A 23932-nucleotide genomic window follows, 5' to 3' on the forward strand; every position below is an offset into this window, starting at 1 on the left:
GAAATAAGTCTCTGGGGAGAAAAGCAATTGCAATTTAAACTTCCAAAGAATGAAAATGGGAAGGAAAAATTATTAAAAGCGTGCTAGATGTATTCACTAACCCTGTGCATGTGGTGGGCTTGCACACACATGGATGTGCCTGTGTGAACTCACAGGTATTTGCAAGGACACATTTGAGGCATGGGATTTCATACACATAGCATTCCTAGTTTTCAAAATCTGGCCCCTAGTTTTGCAGACCTTAACAGGAAAAATCAACAGCAGGGATACCCTGAGAGAGAAGCTACTGAAAAGGAAGGAACAATAAGTAAAATGTCTAGAGGTCCTCAGTAGGATGCACTTATTTGTTAAAGAGAAAAGGAATAAGGTGTTTTAAGACCACTGGCATGGTTCATGTCAATAAGAAAAAAGGAAGGAGGGATTGGTGAAGGAACTGATGAAGCTTGGTTCACAGTGAGCAGGCACTTACCTGGCAAAACTTTCCAGCATGTGCTGAATTCCCTCTACCTGAATAGCACATGACTCATGTTCAAGGAGGTTTGCTGCCTGAGATGACCCTGCATATCATGTTCAGTGCTTTGATGGATCAAGGCCTTTGGTTTCTGCATGGGTAGTATGTGTGTGCAAGGAAGGGAGATAGGTGCAAAATTTGGCTGTGACTAGACCAGAAACTCTTTGTCAGGAGGAAGAAAAAGCAATGTAAAGGGAGAGCATGAGCAAGTGGAGAGCAGATAAACTCCCACAAGCACCATGCAGGGCACCTCCCAACACATGGAGAACGTGCCTCCATTTCCCTGTGTGCCATGCACAGAGAGAGCCAGGATGGCCACCCCTACCTGGCTGGAGTCAGAGATGCAGTTGCTGTTGCTGCTGATCTGTGCCGGCGGTGGGTTGACGGAGATGACTGCCATGTGCTGCCGTGGGGGGAAGGTTGGGGATGGCTGGATCAGGGGAGGAGTGTGTCCAAAGGCTGAGCTCAGGCCTCTCTGCTGCGTCAGGATCTGCTGGTATGTCACAGGGTTGATGGGGTGGGGGAAGCTGAACGCTGGACTGCAGCAACAAGAGGAGGAAGAATGATGAGGAGTTATTTTAAACGGCATTTATCACATTAGCTAGTGACTGATTCAAGTTTGGCTTCCTGAAGACTCCAGGAGACAGCCCGCATTGTCCCAGCTAGATGCCTTCAATGCCATGAAAAGCCTGACAGCCTGCTTTACTTCAAAGACAGGATTTGTCTCGTGTGTGCCTCAGTGAACTTGTGAAGCATTTCGACCCATGTATCTGACTGTAATTTCTTTGCTTCCTATGTTTCAAAACAGCCAAAGCCCTTGGCAGGGAGTGCACAAGAGCATGGGACTTGGACACATCTGGCTTTGGAGCCCCCAAGGCTCCCAGGCTTCCTGCAGACTCACACCTTGGGGTTTTGCTGCCCTGGATATAAAAAAACAGCATCACCTGGCCCACCTGGCCCAGGTCACAGTGGGGATGAATAACTATTCATTTAACACAGTCCAGAACCATGCAGTTTACTCTGCATTTGGGTGAGGGGGATGCTGGCTCAGGGGACTGCTGAAGAATGTCACCTTTCATATGTAGGTCACTGGTTCATCTCCAATCTGGGTCAGCAGTGACCAGACACACCACCAGCTCCAGGCTGCTTGGGCGCTAACTGGGGGCAACGGGTCTGAACCAGGATGCAGCAGTTGCCAGCATACAAAGCTCTGCTTTTGGAAGGAAGGGGTTCGCTCCCAGGGGCGAGTCCCCTCGGCAGAGATGGAGACGCACAAGAAACGCTGTGCTCCCTGTACTCTAGGCGGGCGATGCACAAACCATAGACTCTCAGCCCCAAAATCAATTATTTGCCACCTTTAAGAGATGGCCATCCTGAACCCTTACCCTCATGGTATTTTGATCACATCACTAAAACTGCCCGTGCTGTGAGTGCTCAGCAAACAGGGCCATAATTAGCAGCACGCTTCATTTCCAATTTTGCTTTTAGAGAAAATACTTATTGCTGGTGACCATACAGCTAGAATTTCTGTTCCAAACCAGTTAATGACAGCTTGACCAAAAGAATAAAGGGCAAAAATCACTACAGTGTAAAAGAGCTCTGGGAGGTAAATACGCACTGCAGCAAATGAGGTGTGATGTCAGGCTGCTGCACAGCTTTGTTACGATACAGCAAAGTCCAAAAATGACTTTCAGAACTGCTACTGGGATCTGGATCTGAGTGGGTTATAAAGGATTTAATTGCTGCCACTAAGACATTGTTAAAACAATAACAAAAAAATCTTTTCACCCCAAATAGCTGACAGTTATCCTGTTATATACGTAACCCAGTTTACAATTCTTGACCTTTAAGATGCACCTTTAGAACACCGAGAAGTTTCGAATTCTATATTATTACTTGATTATTCCCTTGGAGTCCAACAACTGTCCGATGGGTCAGACTCAGCACTCTACAGTTATTCCCTTGGAGTCCAACAACCGTCCGATGGGTCAGACTCAGCACTCTACAGTTTGTTGAAAATACCAGATGCTACCCTGAAAAGCTTAAAATCTGAGTGGAAGAAGAGATGCTACAGGTATGCCCAGTTAACAACAACAGGTGAAAAGACTAGAAAAATATGATTACCAAAAAATCAGTTGCAATTTGTTTAAATCAGTGTTCTGTTTGATTTAAATTCAGTTTCTGAAGGATGGTGCTGGATAAAGTAACTTACAAAATTAATGCTACAGTTACTAATGGCAATATCTCTGTTTTCCCCTACAAGTTTTAGGAGTACATGATCTTTATAAAAGCTTGCTTTGCAACATCAGTATTAATTAGAGCTAACATTTTTAACAGTTAAGTAATAAAAGGAGTAATAACATTGTGAAACCTGGGTGAAGCAATCACGGCAGGAATTGACAACAGTGAGCTGCCTAATGTAAGTGGTTTTTAATTAAGATTTGAACAAAACTTTACTCAAGGGCTTAGATTTGTTTTAAATATGTTTTTAGCATTAGACTCTTCAATCTGCAGAGGCAATATATTTTTTTTAAAGATTGTGGGCCAATAATATGGACGATACTTTGAGGCAATCTCCTAAAACTGAGGGTTTCTTAACCAGTCCAACTGCTCACAATGAACGTTTTGTTAGATGAACTTATTCCCTGTTTCTGCTTGCAGGAAGGCATGATCATAGTGTAATTACTGGAAACCTGGTAACCAATAATCCCAATCCAGCAACTCCCCCCTGCCCCATATGGCACAAAGGACCCTTCCACATGCAAAACCAGGTGGGGGCTTTGATTTAATACACTACACAGCCCCAGTGCACAAAAGCAGAAGTTGCAAGGAAGGGGGGGGTTTCCCTTGCTGAAAGATCACCCCTCCTTTCGGAGGGATGCTTATGCAGCTGCACAGAGCCAGTCCCAGAGCTTTACCTGATTGTCCCAGCAGATAAATGGCCGTAGGAGCCACTTGCTGCTGAACTGCTTCTGGAGTTGTTGATATACGCCACAAGAGAGTTTGGGGAGGTCCTGATCATTGTCTGGAGATCAATGCTGGCGTCGGACAGCGGGGAGATGGACAGGGCTCGTTTTCGGCTTAATCTCGGAGTCACCCGTGGGCTCGAAAACCGGGACACTGTAGGAAAGAGAACCTTTGTCAGACAAAACCAGCGGGCTGCTGCCTTCCTGCAGGGTGGCAGGAGGTGCTGAGACCTGCTGCACTTGTGACTGCTGTGGGATGTTCAGGAGCCAGGAGCAGCGCAGGGACCAGCTCCACTTCGACGTGAGGCTTCCTCTCCCCTGGGCGCTGAACAACAGGGGTCAGGCAGCACCGTGAATGTCCGCTTGCTTCGCCCTCCTTGGGGGATAAACAGAAGCCTGTCCATCACCCCCTTTCATCAGCACTAAATTAACTTAAAATTAAAAAGGAAAAGGCCCTGCAAGGTTTCCATGAGTGCAGCCGTCCCTTTGACTCGGTGGCAGCAGCAGCAGCGGGCCAGAAGAGCCGCACGTCAGAGCCGGGGCAACCCTTGGAAATGGCGTGTGCACTTGTGTGCGGAGGGAACGGAAACCAAACAAGCGCGAGCACAATGCTGGCCATCCAATTAATGAAGGAGGCGAGGCTCCAGGAGCTCCAAAAGTAAATTAAGAGTTTTAAGAAAACCAATTTGGCAGCTCAGGCACAAAGTTCAAGCTCTCCCCCTCCGAGGGGACCTGCCAGTGCCTGGACCCTATTAGCAATTGTCAATCATTCAGGCATGAAGTCATTTCCAATGCTGCCAGTCCCGTTTGTGGATCTGCAATACATGGCGAGTTACTACTGTATGAATTTGGCCTCTCCCAGCGTTTCAGCACTGCTAACTGGAACGACTGACTTCATCCGGAGGAAACTCTGCCCAGGCCTGACCCACCTGCAAATCTCTGGGGTGGCATGGACAGGATCTGGGGATGGGCCGTATCACAATGTTTACCAATACCAGGGTACCAGATGCAAAGCCTGACCAACCCCTAGCCCTGTGTGGCATGGCTTATTCCTCCAAAGCAATGAGAACAGTGTTAAGGTCACCTGTTTTTTTTTTTTTTAAAAAGATTTCTAAGGGTAAAATGTGCCACTCAGGCATAAGGTCTTGCTGGTAACCCCCACCATCCACCCAGGGATGCAGGAAGGCTCAGCTGCTCCAGCTCCTTCCCTTGATGAGCGCAGCACTGTATTACTACCCGGCTTTTCCCGCAGCTGTCTCCCCAGAAAGCTTCCTGTGGGTATATCCTATTAAACACTGTGAATAAAACAGTAACTTGCCCAGACAGGCAATATGAGCTATTTTCCCCTAGTTGGCTGGAGGGATGGATTTAGGTTGTATATCACCAAATACAAGCCTGGCACTTTCCAAAAGCATAAACTTTCTGTCCTGACGACAGTGCTGGTATGTGAGAAGGTGAATGGGATGTACAAGGAGGTAAAATATATCCTGCCAGCATGACCAAATAGTTCCTTGATTTGTGTTGGCTCACAGAAGTTTATGTCAACATTTCCTTGAGACCAGTGGCTGGGTTGCAGTCTACCAGTCTCCACATGACTCACCAGTGTACCTAAGTGGCTCTGTCATTACCATGTCTGGGTGCTGTGTAATCGATGGGGTTTAGTACCACTCTCCCCTTATTTACCCACGATGTCCGCTGTTGCACAAGATAAATGACTTGCCCAAGGTCCCACTCTAAGTCCAAGGCTAAGTTGATACTTGAACCAAGCACTCCTGTGACTTCTGTCCTACACCTAAGAAGCTTCAAGAGTTGCTAGCTGCAATGCTTTTGCTGAAATACTGACAACACTGGGAATTTCTCCTAAAAATCAGATTGTTGCATATATGCTGAACACCTTCTTGGGGTATTTTGTAAACTACATTTTGCAACCTTACAGAGCAGGGAGATGCTAGAAAACATGATTCAAGGATCAGGTATGAAACAGAAAGAGCAGGCAGTGGTCTATAAAAATCACCTCCTGAGCGTTAAAGCTGTCCTGTGATTTGGAGGGACTGGGCTCAAACTTTCCTAACACTTGTGGCTGGCAGACTCCAGCCCCATTGTGCCGTGTTGAGCAGCACTTCCCCTGGGAGCTGGAAAAGGAGCAGTCACTTTGTAGAGGCACCGTGGATGCAAAACCAAAGTGAGCAAATGAACTCCCCTCAGCAAAGGCTGGCCCTGCCTGAAGGCTGGAGTGGAGCATTCCCAAATTTAACATCTGGTTCATGAAATCTGGGCCCTGCCAGAGCTCTGGACTAAGCAACATGAGGCTTGCTTTGCTCTAGATCATAATGGTCAAAACTGCGCTCTGTCTGCAACACATAAATGTGTTAATGCAATTGATCTGAACTAATTAAACTTTTTCCTTTTCTAACCCGCCCCCCCCCTCCAGCCATAAAGCTCTTTGATTCAACACATGAGCCACAACCTGGAAAGACCTGGGTGTTGCTCTCAGTCCTCCCCAGCCTTACGTCCTTAAGCAAGCTGCTGCTTCTTTCTCTGTTTCCCAGTGTCATCTATTTAGATGAGCTCCTTTAGACAGGATTTGTGTTTATTCTGTATGTATGCACCAAATGCAATGGAGTTCCATCTCAGCTGAGTTGTCAGTGTTTCTGTCCTACAAATAATATGCATCTTTCCAGATATAGATATTGTTTTCTGCATTTGCATTCCCACAGTCTCCTCCTTCTCTAACAGAAGGAAGCAGGCCAGATTTGACAGTCATATTTATCTCTGTTACTCCCACACCTCAAGGGAGATCTGTTTATTAATGTGCCACTTCCCTTGATAAATTACTAAATAGAAAGAAAAGCCTTGTACTCATTTCTCGCCGTTGCTTCCCATGATTTATATCCACAGTGCTGGTTCAGCCATTGGTTGCCATTAATTTGCAGAGGGAAGAAGCCCTGATGTCCAACAGAACCCTGGGTTTTAGCAGTGCAACCAACACAGCCACCCCTCCCCGCTGCATACAGGTACGTCATTTTTCCCCCACGTAAAACTCTGCTGGAAGCTGTCAGATCTGCAAGCTGACCTGGGAATTCTCCAGCCCAAACCCAGTAATATGCATTGCGTTAGTGTCCACTCTAATTTAGATCATGTGAGCACCGTGGGCTATCTGAAATGTTTGGTAGCAGATCCAGTAAGTTGGGCTCGTGCTGTACACAAAAGCCTCTAAGGTCTTACAGGATTCCAGGGAAAGCTGTGACCTAAAATAGTGCTATGGATGAACAATTCCTCTCTTCTCAATGACAGCCTGCCCAAGATGCCCAGGAAGGGCAGCGTCTGGGAAACGAAAAGGAGTTTAACCACACGAGGAAGTGCTCACTAGTGCATTTAGGAAGAGGGAATCTTTTCAAAATTATTATTCAAAAGCAGATTAGCAACACTGGGATAGTTCTTACTAATAAAATCAGACTAATCTCCTGATCTGAGGTCACTGAGCATGAACATTAAGTGATACCAGGTAGCAGCAAAGATGAGTATTAGTGTAGCTGTACACATAGGCAAGGTCTTTGATTCGGGCTGACTGACAGCCACTTGAATATGTAAGCAAAATCCTCTGTTGCCTGAGGTCCAGTGATGCTTCAAAGGAAAAGCCACATGCAACTTCTTCAGCAGTGACTGTGCCCAGAGAAGTAAATGAAGGTGGGATCCATTTTTCAGACACAGAGATGGAGAGCCTCGGGAGGATTTATCATGGCATTCCCTCTCTTGTCTCCCCTTCAAAAATGCTGACTTATCAAAATGAACAGTGTTAGTTTCAAGACTTTTTTGATGTTTGGAAAATATGTTGCAGGAAGTTTCTAAACTGTCAGAGTACCCCCTTCAACACTCTTGAAAGAAAAAAAATCTCGTATTTTTCTATTGTTGCTTTGAAAGATATTTTGTTCAGAAACCGAAAACCATCACAGGTTAAAACAAATTTTAAAATGTCACACATTGAAATAAAAGTAGGAAATTATTCTAAAATTAATTGCACTCATCTACCAGTGTTCCAGTTTTTAAAATTAATCTCACTATGCCTCTCTACCTCAGATGGAGACCTTTTTTATCTTCAGCTTCTTTCCCTTGAATACTACTGAGAGATGGGAAAAGTCTGTCTCACTCAGGTCCAGAAAGAAGTGATGGGCCAAAGCAAAACAAGAAACAAGACAATCCCATGAGATACTCTATCATTGCTTCCTCTGGTGTTTGATAATATTTCCAGCTGAGTACATTTACAGCCAGGATGGGTGGTGACTGTTCCTGTAACAATCCGCTCTACTACTTCTACCTCTCATCTTGAATGAATACCTTTTAAAGGCAGCGGATGCTCTCTATTGACTTCCATGGACTTTGGAATATGGAGCAAATACAAATTTAAAAGCTGACCTAGAGACACTCCTGTCTGAGATACCTCATCTTTACTTTGAAGCTAGTTTTTTCTCACTTGGAAAACATGCTGTGTTTATGCACTCATATTTTGGACATACTAACAGCTTGGTTTTTATTCATTCAATGTATATTAAACAAATTAGCTCTGAATGAAAGAAACCTGATTTTCTTTTTGTTTTTCAAAAGCAAGAGATACCTTCTTAGAATTCAAAACTGTTTCAGATTTCAAGCAAAACAAAAATATTAAGCCAAAAGACTGTCCTCTTCCCTCTCAGAGTGAGGAGGAGATTAAACTAGAGATGTGAACTGGTAAACAGAAGGGTGCAGTAAAGGCTGAGCCCAAAGCTCTGGGCATTAGGGATAGTGTTGTGGATGGCAGCTCATGAAGGTCTGAAGTAAACAAGAACTTTACTGTTGGCTTTTGCCCCCTGTTGCCTCTTCTTACAAAAAGTCAATTCCAGATACATTTTACAGTAGTTTAACTGGTGTGCACTGGCCTTTCCACACCGTTTCATACACAGATCCAGATACACTGACTGTCACAGGCTCAGCTCTACATGCTAGAGAATAAACATAACCCACATATTTTAAGAAACCTTTTAAAAGTGCCTGGAATAACTTTTCAGTAGAAAAAAACTTGGTTTACAGCAGTATTACCTTTGCCAAGCAAAAGTAAATGCCACAGCTCACAACTGAAAGCCATTTCTCTCCTGGGGAGGGATTAAATAGCCCATTTCTAAACTAGTGAATTCAAGGCTGTATTTTCAAGTGGCAGTGGCCACATCTGCCAAATGTCCCAGCCCAGTCCTCCAGCCAGCCTATGGCTGGGAGAAAAGTCCAGATTTCTTGGTAAAAAGGTACAGTTTCCTTGGAAGTTTCCTATGGTGTCTGCAAATTATCACATCCATGAGTTGCTCAGAAACTGGGATTTTCTTCCCAAATTTAAATTTATCCACAATGGGCCAGAAATGAGCCAAATAGTCAGCTTTTACACATGTGGCAGCTTGTGGTCTGACTCCCGCCGCTGTTCCCAGTGCTGCCGTGCCAAAAGGCAGGATCAGACCCTGGCTCATGTGGGAGGCGGGAGCAGAGGTTCCTGCTCCGACCACTCGATGTGGCTGTGGCCATCAGAAGGACATTACAAGAGATAGTTTTCCTGGAGGGAGACTTCAGACCTTGTATCACACTAGAAATAGTGGCAGCGAAGCCCTCTCGAACGGAAATGCCAGGCACTCAGTGGGAGCTCCTTCGGGGCTCCTTCAAGGCAAGGAAATCTCAGGCATCCCTTTACGGACAAGCATGTTGCTGTGATCTTGACTGCAGAGGAACATCGGGGGAATTGCTTCTGAACAGCTGAGCCCGTAAGGCACGTGGGCTGCAGATGGCCCACCACCCCCTCCTCACTGAAACAACGGCCAGAGCCACTGCTTCCCCTGCATCCCCTGGCCAAGCCCTGGGATAAATACAGCATTAACAACATGGTCCCTCTTCCTGGCCACTCACCAAGAAAACTTCACCCAAAACGTACAGAACTATCCCCTTCCTCCCATCACCAAATTAAATCCACGGGCAGCATAAAACCACAGGATGATCCCTTAATCAATACGCAGCAGCGATAAACTACAAATGCTCTTTGTATAACCAGTTCTTTATTTCCCTCTCCCCTTCTCCAGCGACAACACACCTCTTACTTAGACTGCAGCAGATGCTGGACATTTGTTCTGGCACCAGATGCTGTCCTGGGACCCTTCTTTCTTCCCTCCCTGGGCCGATCAGCTTTGCAGTTCAAGGAATACTAATGCTTCTCTCAAATCCTCACTGAAAGACAAGGCTGCATTCTTCTACTCCCAATCCACAAGGTAACTGTTTAGACGACCCAACTTGCATATGTAAATTGAATTCTTTAGAAACCAGAGTGCAGCAGGATTCCAGACAGAGTGCTTATGGGATGCTCTGGGACTTTTTCTCTCTTCTGCACATATTTTTCTGGGGAGGAAAACAGCATTGCTGGCTAGAAATGGGTGGGAAATCATTTCCCATTCTCTGAACCTTTTCTGAGATTTCAGCAAGTTTCCATTCTGTGCCGGGACAAAGAAAACAAACCAAAAGAAAAAAAGAACTTTCAGAGTTTTTAAGGAAGCAACTACAGGGCGCGCCGTCTGCCCAGAGTAGCCAACAGCTGGCTTGTTTGGGAAGTCATCTGCCATCCAGCATACCCAGCCTGCAAACCCTGAGCTGCTGGTCCCTCAAATCCCAGGCGAGGCACTTCTTTCCTAGGTCGCCATGAGGCTGGGCTATGTCCGTCCATCCTGATGGAGCAGTCGCTTCACATAAACCTGCTGGAGGAGAGTCCCGAGCTCACCTCTCAAGGCTCATGCCTGCTGACTGCAGTAACCGCTGAGCTGCGCTGCCAGCGCTGCTCCTTACCCTGATGGCTATTAAATCATTTACTTGAAGTAGAAAGGCTCCAACAACACTGACTGAAAGAGGCCAGTGAAGCTGAATCACTGTTTGATTTGGGGAAATAAAGTCCTGCTTGATGATTTGCCCATGTCACAGGCAACTGTGCCAGCTGCTGGTTTGTCGGCTATGCTGAGCTGAACAAAGCCTTTTCCCAGTTAAATTGCTGGTCATGAGTCAAAACATTTGTGATTGCCTTGCACCAGGCAGCAAGAAATAGAGCAGGGATCTCCCTCTAGCTCCAGAATTGGATGAAATGCCATAACAGCACTGCGCGGTCATCCCTGCTGTTGGTAACTGTACGGCTGCAGAGACCCATGCAGCCCTCCTGAGCTGAGTGACCACCTCTGTGCAGCACTGCTTGGATGTACGTTGAACTCAAGTTGTTTTCCCCATCCCCTGACTCAGCATGGACAACCCAATCACACTTTTAACATTGGGCAAACAGAAGTGATGGATTTAAAGATGACCTCTGCTTCCACCCTGGCCATGAGAGCCTTATTCTGAAAGATCTGGATCTTGTTCCTAGAGCTGCCACCGCTCTGCTCACTGATCATTTGATCTCCTTTCTCTTCAGGGTCTCCAGTGATGAAGTAGCTTTGTTTAGTACAGTAGTTTTAAGACCTTGTGGTGTACAGGGCTATAACAGTACAAACATCGAGTCAGTCTGGATATGCTCCTCTTGAGAGCAAATGGCACCTCCCAAGAGCTGAGGGTAATCACCAGAGCTCTTGTGATTAGGAAAAAAAAACCACGTTGGATGTACTAAACATGCTTAGAAAGTTGTAGTCATCTCCAGTTTCAAAAGACTGTGCTCTCCATCAGTCTTTTCTGCCCCAAGGATGCTCTTGTGCAACCACTCTGTCACCTGGAATAATCTACCATGTGACGCTCACTTCTAGAAGAGAAATGCAAGATTGTTTTGATCTGGTGAATAGATCCTGTAAATTAGTCTCAAAAGTGACCTACCAGCAATGTTGTGGCATTAGAAAGTGGTTAACTTCTGATTTGAAAGTGTAGGTTTTCCAGAAAATGTATTTAAGCCTGTAGTCAAACTCCACTCTTGGATTTAGAGTCCCTGTTTGGATGACAGAATGAAACAGGACAGCTAACTGAAGGGTAATTTAGTCTTCACTGGGACTGGCCTGAAGACCCCAGCAGTCTGGTACATAAAACTTCAATTTGGTCTGCTTTAGTGGTTAACTACTTTTAGCTGCACAGGGAAAACCCTGCTAAAAAGATGCAGTTTTGGGGCACCCTAGCTCAGCCACCATTTAAACACTCAGCAGAGCTGACAACACGGTTGGTACCAACAAGCTCCAGCCAACACCTATGTCCTGTTATTTTTCCTGACCCTAGACACCTGATGGGATGAGAAAACACTGACAAACATGGAGGCACTGAGAAATTCTCCAAGAAATGCAATTACAGCAACCAGAAGGGCCCAGCTATGTGCCTGTGGAAGAACTACCATACCGAGGCTCCCACGGACCTGCAGATATTTGGAGGTAACATGACACTGAATAGGCCAGTTTTAGTACATGCTTATTGGCTGCTTTTTCTTTTGCAGGTGCCTGCATTTTCAGCAAACTAATTCTTGTAAAGTTCATATGTTCTGGGGCTCTCTGAGAAGAAGGCGGCTGCCTGAATGACAGATGCTGTGAGGTGGTGACTCATTGGGGTTTTATGCATGCTACTGATATTCTTGTCTCAGAAAAACACCATAAGAGGATGCTTTGTTAAATTATCCTTCCAACTATTTACTTAGGCTCCGCCGATTTGAATTTTTGAAATAACTTTCTAAAAAGAGAGGGAGACTCTGGCTCCTCAGCCAGTCTTTCAGAGCCATCCATGTTAGTCTCCACCTTGAAAACGCACAATTCTTTCTTCTCTCCATCTGACAGAAAAACCCAAACACATAGACCAGAGACTGGCACTGGTCTGCTGCTCCTTTTCACATTCTTAAAAAGTAGGCTTCCAGTGTCTCATGTCACATCCTCATGTCGTTTGAAAGTGTTCATCTCACACAGGGCACGTGAAGGCCCAGAAAAGGCTTTTCAGTTATTCATCAATAAAGCTTTACTGAAAGATCAAAATAAATGCTTGGTGAGCCCTGGCTTTGCAGTGAATGATGGTTATGAGCTTGGCTGCATGAAACTGGGACCTTTGATAAGTGATTTACTTTAGAGTTGTTCTCAGGAGAAGGCAAACAGTGAGAAAGTTTTCTGCCAAGGGGAGTATCTCAGAGGACTTCAGATAAAGGCTGATCTTCAGCAAACGAGAGGACGAACATCCTGGTGTGCCGAGAGTCAGCCTGCACTAGCATGAAAGCAGTTGTGTTTGCTTCCCTTACTGGCTGTTTATCTGGCACATCAGTGAGGCACTGCTGGTCAGAGATGGACTAATAAGGAGGCAAGGAGGAAGGAGTCTCGTTCATGAGTCCAAGGAGAACTTGGCAGGGCTGGTTTGCACCCATCTGCTTTAACCACAGACATTAACCCTTTGGAGGGAAGACAGAGCAGTCTTACTGATCAGCTGTTTTGTAGCAGAGAAGCCCGGAATGAATTTTGGGTGTTAGAGGCAGGCTGTGCTCTCCCTTTCAGACTGGGATCCAGGTGCCCGATTAATCTAGGAATTGGCAGCAGAAAATGACTATTCAGGTAAAACTTCCACAGCAGCTGCAGAAGAGAAATTGTTTTTTCATTCAAAATATCTAGAAGCCCCCATCAGTGAACAGCCAGAACAGCTTTTATCATTCCAAACCAGTCACTTTACGAAGCAGCAAGACCGCAAAGTCTTTCATCTTAAAAGCTCAACAACAGAAACTTTGAAGCGGTAATGAAACGATGCAGATCTCCACTCCAAAAACTTATAATGGTCCACAGGCAAATCTGAAGGCAGCCCAGGAAACAGAAGCCGGAATCTGAAAGTCAAGCCGAGACTTCTCTTTCTTGCAGCAGAAATAATCTCCAAACTGCCCTTTGTAATATTTGTGCAACTCCAGTTCTTACAAGATGTGGCATAAAACGAAAGGAAAGAAATTTCTAACAGCTTTAAAAATCATTTGGACCTCAGATACACTTCCGGATAGACTTTACCCATCCCACCAGGGCAGCGGTCAGGCTGCAGGGGTGACTCAGCACCGCAGTGCCTAGTGTGATTTTATTTCTTCTTCATTTAGTCAGGAGCAAGAGCTTTCTGGGTTTATAATGTCTGACACTAGCATAAATACCACATTCCTGCATTTTTTTTTTCTCCCACAAAGTACTAACATATCCTCTCCACTGTGGCTCCCCGTTAACATATTTTTTCTCCTTGGGGATCTGAGAAGTTCCAACCAAGATGAGAGGTCCATCGTGCCGAGCATGGTTATGCATGGAAACGGCCAGCCTTTGCCCCAGTTACTAACCAGGCTGAACATGGGGTGGGATGGGGAGCCAGAGATGGAGCTTGCACCCAGGAACACTGCGGTCATCCATGACTAAAGCAGTGGGATGGCAGCAAAGCCCTGCCCACTGGACCAGCCTGTCTCCTACCCATGCAGCAGCCATGCCGTCCTCCCAAAGAGGCCACAATGCATGTATTTTAAATTATATATATTTCATACATATATATATGGAACAAGGTGACATTTTAAGCCAAAAATTAGAGTGCAGCACCTGTGGGTTTCGGCAGGGCAGAATGACCATGCATAACAACCTCCACTGGGAGGACAGCCCAGTCCATCTGCCCCCAAACTTCAACTGTGCCAGGGAGGACCCAGACCGCTACTCACCATCGACAGGGCTGAGGTAATCATGGAGGTGGGCTGTGCTGGCTGCTCCCCCGCTCTGCATCAGGAGGTCCCCGTAGGGGTTTGGGTGGCCGGCCATCAGCGTCATTTGGTGGTAGTAGTCGGCAGGGTTGGCTCCTGGTGGCGGTGGGGGAAGCCCGAAGAGACCTCGCTCCTTCAGGTGCTCGTGAGCCACTGCCGGAGCCACGGATGAGGAGGAAAACATGGGGAGAAGATTCCCACTGCAATGTTAGACCTCGGCACTGACGTTGGCGGCCCCGTCTCCACCCAGTGCCCCCCACCAGCCCCGGCTGCACGGCTCGGAGTAGGGCTCTCGTGACGTGTGCTTGGGCGTGCTTCTGCGGACAAAAGAAACTAAGCTGGGGCCTCTGCATTCCTCCATTTCCGCAAATTTATAAACAATCTCTCGTTCCCCCTTCTAATAATCCTCCCATTCGGACGCAGCCGGCACCCCGGGGAGGGGGGAGAGGGCCCAGCCCGCCAGCAGCAGTAACCCTGTCAGCATTAACATCTCTGCCTATTAGAAAGGAAAGACAAATGCAGCCCAGTTCCCGATAGCAGCGTGAGGAAATTAAAGCCAAGGTCTAATGCATAGAGCTAGGTTTAGTGTCTGGCAGCATAAAACCATTTTGGCTGCCAAAGCCAATTACGCTCACTTTCTCCCAGCTGTAATTTTTCAAACCTGCCTCCCCACCCGCTTGCCCCATTAACTTATTTACCACTGCCTTAAAAAAAAAAAAAAAAAGAAAAAAGAAAGAGTAAAAGGAAAAGCAAAGCAACCCAAAACACAATGCCTTTTTTTCACAGCAAACAATGAAATTGGCTTTGGAAGGAGAGGATGGGGCAGAGCACACGCACACCAGACATCAGACCTCTCTGCAGCGGGCAGCTGGGAGTTTGGATGACGTTTTGGGGGAGGGAAGAAGACGTATGCATTTCCCCATCACTCTAGTGATGGTTTTTTTAGCCATAGAAGATGGTTTTATGCTGCCAGGCACTAAACCAGGGGCCTTGTTGCTCTCTGGTGCTTTGCTTTGCGGCGGAGAAGGGCTGCTGGCCCCTGCAGCAGCTGGGAGGCCGAGAGATACTGGGGTTTGCCGGGCGTGCAGAGACCGGGTCCCCAAAGCCTGGCTGCTCCCTGGGCACTGAGCCACCCGTCTGCAGCTATGTAATGAAGCACTTCTGACGAAGTAAGACATGACTTGCACCTCCCCAAGTGAAAGCAGAGCCGCCATGCATTTTCCCCTTTCCCTGTTTGGCCATTTTTGTCCCCAGCTTTCGGCTACAGGGTCTGCTGGGGCTCAGCGAACACCACCACCTCTGCACGCACCCGGCGCCAGCTCCCCGTGCCAGCTCCCTGCATGTGCTCACCTTCCCCAGAAGCTGTTGCAGGGCAGCTCAGGAGGAAGGAGGAAGAAAATATGTCCCTTCTCCTTCACACAGGAGCCATCCTGCCCCAACACAAAGCCAACAGGGGATAACCCAGCTGGCATTGCCTCATCTCTGCAACGTCAGTCCCAGCCAGGCCAGGCAGCCAGAGCGACTGTGACCCTCACTGGGGGAAGCAGGACTCCCAGTAGAGACATAGGAGTGGGGAAGCTCATAAGAGAGCCGACAGCACTGCAGAAAGGAACGTACTTTAAGCAAAATATTTATAATATGATCCAGCAGTAATAGCTATTCTCACGCTCTGCTTTCTCAGTGCAATGATGCAAAACAAATGTGTAGTTAAAGGGAAGGGGGGTTGGGGGGAACCAAAAAGAAAAAGAGACAGCTCTCCCACTTCAGAGAGCAGCTGCAGAGCCTTTGCAGCTGTAAATCCCCAGGTTTTAGGGAATTTCAGTACTGGTGAGCTACAAAATTGCTGCAGTACCAGTAGCACAGCATCTTACCGTCAGCAGGGCTGAGGCCCCTGGCAGCAGAGATGACGGAGAGCGTGGGGCTGCCGTGGACAGAGCGGAGGTAGTGCTCCATGTGGGGTGCCACGTAGGGGTGCGGTGGGCTGAAGGGCGACTCGCCAGGCCCGGTGGGGTGTGGAGACAGGCGGATGAGGGAGATGTCAGAGATGACGGGGCTGCCACTCAGAGGAGGAGGCCTGGGAAGGAAACAGAGACACGCTGTCACTCCCAGCCACCCAGGGCGGGCACAGCCGCCTGCCACCCTTCTCCCTCCTGCCCCACCACCATCTTTGCCTGTGAGGAAGGAGTTCAAGCACATGGTGGGGAAAAAAACTCCTCTCTTGGCGTTCATGGAGTCTGAAGCCAGTGCAAGCTTCCTGCAGGCCCACACCCTCATTGCAGTAAATATGTATTTGTGCAAGGTGGCTCACCCCAGCTGGGCTGCTGTAAAAAGGGGCACGAGCTGCTTCAGGCAGTGCCTGCACACCATCTCCTGCACAGGGTGGTTTGCAGGCTCCTCACTGCCCCTGGGTATCCTGATGTTCAATGCTATGTGCAGACAGCGCCCTGGACAAGGCTGCCAGTCAAAGGATGCAAACGGCGCAAAGAGTACATGGATGATCAAGGCAAGCCGTGCTCTGCTCGGCCCAGCATGCATGGCTCAGCCAGTGCCAGCAGAGAAGCCCTCCCCGCCTGCGTCCATCACGGCTTGCACAAACCTCCTTGACAAGTCGGCGGTACGGTTCAGAGGGCAAAAGTTCACGAGAGGTTTTATTGCATGCTTTCTGGGGGCCACCTCTGTTAAATCCCTCAGATCTTCCTCAGGCCAAGTGCTACCTGAGAAAGAAATCAGGAACTGCTGAGGGATTCAGCAGGTAAGAAAAAAAAGAGTCGCAGACATGTTTCAACACTTGAGCCATTTTTGCAGGGTGAGCAAGGATGGAAGAGAAAGCGCACGGACATCTGCCAGACACGTCTCCTACTGCACCCTCCAGCCTCTTAAACAAACCACAGAGGGTGCAAGGAGGGGAGAAAAAGTTACACGCCCTGACCTGAGAAGCAGAAAATCTGAGCTAGACACCAAAAGAGGCAGAGCTGTCATTAGGCAAAACAAAAGAGCAAAATCTGTTTTGCATTAGTGCTCTCTGTACTCACAGACTGCTGGAAGAGGAACTGGTGTGGAGACGCAGGTCATGGCAGGGACGGCGTTCGTCCCTGGCTGGGTGCTTTGGCAAAGCTGAGGGAGATGGATGTGGACCCCATGAGGCTGTACCCCAGACACAGGAGGCCATAAGGATTCAGAGGTCAGGGATCTGGGACACGGGCTGAGCTAAGGGACAGTATTACAAAGGTCCTTCCCCAAGGATATCCAAATATGCCACTAGTGAGTGCATGTAAGATCTGTCTCTCCATACACAAACAACCACAATGCTCAGACATGCCACCTGCACCTCAGGATCTCAGTCCCACCCTGTCTTATCAACAGCTCAGGTGTATTTTAATTTATTTGTAATACTTGCATATCAACAAAACCACACAGAAATGTAATATAAGCTTTGCAGACTTATTCAGCAGTTTACGAGCACGTTTGTCTTTGTTTGATCTTCTGCATGTTTCTCTGTCTTTCTGATAAATTAGTAAACCTTGTGGCTTTTTGAACACTTTCTGCTGATGGGTAGTAAATTAAATGCCTTTTAAAATATTTATAGTTCAAAGTACTTTCCTGTAGCAATACACTCTGTGGCTGACTAGTGTGAAATACAAGGCAGTGAAAACCTATCAGATACAAAGGGCTTGCGGAGGTGTGCAGCCACCGACACACATGCGCTCGTTGGACCCAGACTGGGGTTTTGCTAGAGGAATACCCACCAGCACTGAGCCTGTTTTCTTTTACAGCACTGAAAAACAAACTTATGATGGCACGGCAACTTCAGACCTCATAACCTCCCCACCTGTGTTGCCATGGCCTTTTGCCACCAAAATTATGGGGTGACCAAAGTCCCTCTCCAAGTCACTCTGGGGTGCCTCTTGCCATGACGTCAGCCACGGCAGCAGCAGGCTCAGGAAAGCCGCACTCAAGGCCGCCGGGGCTGGTTTCTGTCGAGGCTGCTCATAAAGGTGGTCGAGCACGGAGCCGACCAATTTATTTCTACCGGGGAGGAGGGAGAAGTGAATCAAAGTCTCTGTTCCAGATTTAGTTTCAATTCATTTCTAATAATCTCCACCGCCTCATCTGGAAAAAATGAAACAGGATTAAAAAAAAATGATGTCATTAAGAAAACATCTGACTAATTTTTCTTCTGACGAAGACTTAATATAAGTGAGGGGGGATGTAAATTAAAAGCAGCCCCAATCTTCCCTGGGCCACAGAGCCTGCCTTAATACATAAGCCATGAAAGAAGTTTTCTTACATATACAATAAGTTCCCTCTTTCATCAGTACTCACAGCTTCTCCCAAAAGGGTTGTGAACTTCTTTGATGCAGTCTTGAAACTATGTATTACCAGGTTTATGAGCCTTTGGAGCCTCTGCTGATCAAACTGTGAGGCCGACATCTAGAACGTGTATAACAATATGAAGGGTTTGCTGTTAATTTTCTCCATGCTAAATTGGGCAGAAATGCTGGAGTCCCTCAGAACAGGAAAACTCCACCCTGGCCAAGAAGGTAACACTGGGAAAAAGATCAAGAATTCCCCCAAAATGCATGCAGCTGGAGGCCCGCGTGGTGTTTCAGTCTGAGGCTGGCCCTGCACATAAAGACTGCGCTGGGGAACAGGCTTCTCCTTATGGCTCTGCTTAAAGCCTCTCCTCACCACATCTCTCCATCCGTGGGCTAGGACGGCCATACTGCCATTCAGGTCTGTCTCCTTATGGCTCTCCCAAGCAGGGATCACCTCTCACCACTGTACCCCTACAATTCCAGCAAAGCATCATCCCACAGCACAGCACATCCCAAAATAACATGGCTTCCAGTAGCTCCTTACCAGCAACAGCTCACTTGGCCAGAAGGATCCTCTGCTCTTAACTCCCCAAAAGTTTGATTTTCCCCCTCTCCTTTTCTTCCATTTGCATCACTGGAGTTATTTCACACCTAATCCTGACTCCCATATTGTGACATCACATCAGCACTCTGCAAAAATACAGCGAGAGGCAGCCGCAGTCTCGCAGGTCTGCTCCTGGCGAAGAAGAACAATTAGCTGCTGCTTTTAATAGGCAGCAGCTTAAGTGGATGAGGGATGAAGCTGGGGGAGGAGGGGTAGCTCTGCCCCCCTGCCTAGCCCACCTCCTGGGCAAGTGAGGCTCCTTGTCCCCATGCCCCGGACCCACCAGCGGGACTGTCTCCAGCGTGGTGCAGGGAAGCAGCCGTGCAATGGAGCGCAGTGCCAGCACTGGCTTCCTCAGGGTGTCTGCATAGCTCCCTGAGCTCTGCTGTCTGCACGTCACTGCCAGCTCCTGCCCTGGATCCTGCGGATGGCACGAGGAACACACTCCGGGACTGGGGCAGAGCTCCCGGCTTTGCTGAAGCCAACGCTATAAAAATCTCGCTGTCTGCAGCAGGACAAGGGATTTCACCTGACCACATATATTTCTGAAGAAACCGGTATTCTGGTTTTCAAATAGGCTAAGGGAATTGGGTGTCCAAACGCCATTAAATTTAATGGGAGCCAGGGGCCTGTTTTCCCTGCGGCTCCAGCAAGAAGCCCAGGCTCTATAATTAATGCTCAGGACTTGTAGAGCAATTTGCATCTCTGACGAAGCATGCGAGCCTGGATTCATTTCCTCCCCCACCCAGGAGAGGCTCTCCCTTCCCTGCTCTCTAACAGAGGGAGAGACATTACCTGATCCCACCTAAGGGCTTGTGGTGATGCTGGGGCATGCACGCATGCTGCTGATGGCCTTTCGGAGTAGTGCTGTAGCGGTGCAGTGGACAACTCCCCTTGGTGAGCAGAAATCCTTGCGCTATTTACCTGGTGCCAGCTGCCTGTGGAGCAGGACAATGAGGCAGCAGGTACACACAGCAGCGGAGGAGCACAACCACCGCAAGGAGACCTGCCAGCATCCGAGACATGACACGCGCTGCTGGTGGGACACTAGGAGATTTTTGATGGTTTCCCAGGAGCTGGTCACTCCTCAACTGCCCTTCACCAGGGAAAAGAGATCTGCTTAACTTTCCTGCCACGTGGGTTTTGCTGAAAGGAGTGCCAGCTTGTCTGAAGCTCCACAGTCTCATCCCAAAGTCTGGGGAAAGGAGCTGGTAGCTTTTCTTTGGAAAGCAAGGCAAAAAAATTCAGCCTGCGGCTTTTAGTGTGGTGGACCAGCATGTCCCTGCATGTGCCCTGGGGCCTGGCAGGCGCTAGCCTCCCATACTGCTGCTCACAGGAGGTGGGTACGTGCTGTGCTTGGTGCATCACAGCTGGATGCAGCGCTGGGAAAGGAGCCTCATGCTCCCATGGCAGAGGAGAAGTGTCATATCTGAGGAGCTGGGCTGGGCTCCTGAGAAGGGAAACCCCTCAGCAACTGGCAAAACCAGTGCAGGCCACTGAGAACAGGGCCCTGGGGTGACTTTTTCTCACCCGACTCTTCTGCTGTGGTCTGTACCAGCAGTCCCCAAATCTTGCATGGTAGAGATGTAGCACCATCTCCCTGCTGCTACATGTGGGTCTGGAGCCTCTGCAAGGGGCAGCCAGCAATGAATGCAACAGTTAAAGAAGTTGCATATTTCTGAAATAGTCTCCATCAGTTAAACCCCAGAAAAATGGGGACAATTAACCAGCACTAATGTCCCATGACTAGTCTAAATTAATACTTACATGCCAAATATATTCATTCAGCAGAAAACAAAGGGCTGAATACTTTTCCATATGCTTAATGGAATATGGACACTTGCAGGCAATTGTTTTGCTGTACAATAAAAAAACTGTATAGCTGCCACATAGAGATGGAAGCTAGGAACAGAGCTGCTTGCCCATGGGGAGGGGTATCAGAGCCTGGTAGGGTTTTGCTATAAGCAAAAAGCTAACAATCCCATATAAACCTCACATAAAAATCCTTGCTTTTCTTTTGTCTTAAAACTTCCTGGCCTGGTTTTCACATGTCCTGTGCACCCAGAACACCACTCAATGTCTGCAGGAGATGGAGGAGAGCCATATGGATGCCCCAAAAATGGACTGTGCTCGTGGCAGACAGGTTACATATGGGATGCCAAAGCTGCATCCAGCAGGAAACCTAAAATGCCCCAGGATTCATGCTAAATAATTCAGTCTAAACAGCTCTCGCCAGCTCCTCAGCTTCACCTCTGTTTATTTCTGATTTAAAGTCCCTTACAACAGGAAGGGCGAGAGGTTGCGACACTTGTGCGGTACCCTCTGGATCAAACCCTGTGAGGTCCCTCAAAACAAGGTACCTTTCAGAGGTCAAACCTGGGCCATGACTATTGAATTCACATGGCATTTGATCATGCACAGAGATTTCCTCCCCTCCCACTTTTTTTGGCTCAGGGAGTGGAGGATGTGCTGGGAGGAGCAGCACGGAGTTGCCTGCAGCTGCCTCTACCCCCCAGCCACTGCCAGGGAGTGCGGGGCAGCCCGGTAATGAGGCAACGGGGAATCACACACACTCCCCAGCTCTCCCACCACTGCAACAAGTTGATAATTATCCAATAAAGTGACCTGATGCTCGAAAATAGGGCTATCAACTTGAATACGACAGCTTTTGTCTCCTGCCAGGAAGAGATCGGGATGGGGACACAAGAGACATCACCACTAACTCCCAGCCCTCCCCTGCCGAGACGTTCAGCACAAGTAATTTTATTTCTTTTTCCTGTACTCTCTCAGCTCTAGAATGAGCTTAATGATTAGCTTTTTGTTTTCATACTTACAAAGATGACTCTACAGAAAATCAGAGCTACCTTTGCTAGTACAGAAATTAATGCACTCACTTAGAAGAAGCTGTCATGGAGACTGTGAAGCTGGGCAAAAAATGCTACAACTCCTCTGCAGAAATTTAATGGGCATGTTTCGACCAGTTCCCATTTTCTCCTTTCCCCTCAAATATGGCTTTGAGGCATGGAAGGCATGAAAAAATAAAAAAGATATTTTTACAGCGAGGGCAAGTTCCCATTAGATGGGTTTATGGACGGAAGTGGTAAATTCAGTGCTGCTGCAAGACTTTACAACAAAGCTAGGTGTTTTTCTAAAAGATGGGCTCTAAGTGTTCTGCAAGGTTTGGAGGTTTTATAGTAGGGGAAAATAATTTCTCCTACTGTAGAAATTAAAGAGGGGATCCTATGGTTGCAGATGTCAGATGAGATAACTGCAGTAATTCTTTTTTGGGCCTGAACAGACACAAATCTCTGAATATTAAATCCCTTATTTGTGGATTTGTGGTTAGGGCGCTGCTTTGAGAAGGATTTAGGTAGACACTATGAAAAATCCCACTCTGCATCCATTGGCAATGGCAGTTGTCTAAATACCTTTAAAAATTGTGCCTTAAATCTAATCCTGTACTACTGAAGTCAAAAGAAACTCTGCCACTGATGGTAGGAGCAACAAAACCAGGTCTCCAATGGTCAGTTCCTTTGTTTTCCATCAACACCATGGAAACAATATCATAATCTAAGGCGGATACAATTTCTTAGTGCATTTTTTTCCCTATTCCCTAGAAAAACATATTCAAGACTTAATGTAACTTCTAGCATATCAAGTCGATTTAATATATTTGCTTCAGGTAAGAAAAAGGATTTTTTTTATTTCAAAAGTGGGAGGGAAAAAAAGATAAACATCTTTCATTTTTCCTTTCAAAAGACCATTCCATTTGAAAACTTACCTGACTTCAATCCTGAATCTAAAATATCTATAACTAAGAAGAACAAAAGATTTAATTCCAACATGAGTATTATTATTATCTATGAAATACAACATATTTTAGTTTAGAGCTTGAAACTTTTTTTTTCACCTAAATTGAACCAGAAGTTAACAATGTTCTTAAGCTCACAGGTTAAGCCTTAGCATCAGCCTTAGCTAGGGCAACATCTGGAGGGAGCAAAGCTGGGAGCGTGAGTACAGGAATCGATTCTCAAATTAGAAACTTTCCAAACTACAGATGATCTGTTATTGCATTTATGTGCTGCATTTACCACAATGCAGGTCTAGTTTTGGCTGACACTTCTAGGCACAGCTGCAACACAATAACAACAACAATATCAATATTTGCTTTTAAAATGGAAGAAAAATGCAAATTTTTAATAGGCAAGGTTGCCCTCCATTATACAACACATAAAGAAGCAAGACATCAAAGGTAGAAATTAGAGTTGATACAGGACCTTCAAACCCAAATCAAATTAGTGTCTTGAGGAGAGATCTTTGATTTAAGCTTAATAGTGGTGATTTTTTCTTGGGTTGTTTTATACTTAATCAGCCACACAGCCCACTGTGCAGACATATGTTCCCAAAGCACATCAAAGGAAGTAAACATTCTGTTTCAGATCCTAATATCCTTTTTTTATCCAATTATCTTACTTACATGATCTTTTAATTTAAGTTCTGAAAGCCCACCTTTTCACACAAGCCTTCCTTTAGGGATGGAGGTAGAAGGATGACCAGCTCAGTTCTTGTGAGATACCCGCCACAAAACCCCCACAATGAATAAATCAAAGCACAGCAGATGAGTCTCTAAGATAGTTTCTTGAGAGATTAATGATGAAAGCCTTCAGAGAAGAAGCATATTTTAAGAAGGAGAACTTCAAGGAAGGTAGCTGAGGGAGAAAGATGGAAGGAGAGTGAAAGAAAAGGCATGAAAGCAAGCATGGATAAAAGTGCAAGAGCCAATGACAGTAGTTCAGCGACAGACCGAAGGAGCGATGCAAACCTGGAGGCATGTGAACTTCAGGC

General features: G+C 46.9%; 1 protein-coding gene across 2 annotated transcripts in view; it reads right to left on the reverse strand.

Moving 5' to 3' along the window:
* The window catches only part of GLI2 (GLI family zinc finger 2), a 199639-nt gene that overhangs the window by 26635 nt on the left and 149072 nt on the right, over positions 1–23932 (reverse strand). Inside the window, exons 4-7 of one of the 2 annotated variants that reach the window (XM_037398606.1) lie at positions 16039–16241; positions 14129–14320; positions 3430–3631; positions 837–1050 (exon numbers count right to left, since the gene is read on the reverse strand). In XM_037398606.1, coding sequence (XP_037254503.1) covers positions 837–1050; positions 3430–3631; positions 14129–14320; positions 16039–16241 — 811 coding nt within the window. Of the gene's footprint in view, positions 1–836; positions 1051–3429; positions 3632–3708; positions 3957–14128; positions 14321–16038; positions 16242–23932 lie in introns of those variants that run through there. The other variant, XM_037398607.1, reaches the window with a different exon arrangement.

Source organism: Falco rusticolus, chromosome 8, assembly GCF_015220075.1.
Source record: "Falco rusticolus isolate bFalRus1 chromosome 8, bFalRus1.pri, whole genome shotgun sequence".
Classification (NCBI taxonomy): Eukaryota; Metazoa; Chordata; class Aves; order Falconiformes; family Falconidae; genus Falco; species Falco rusticolus.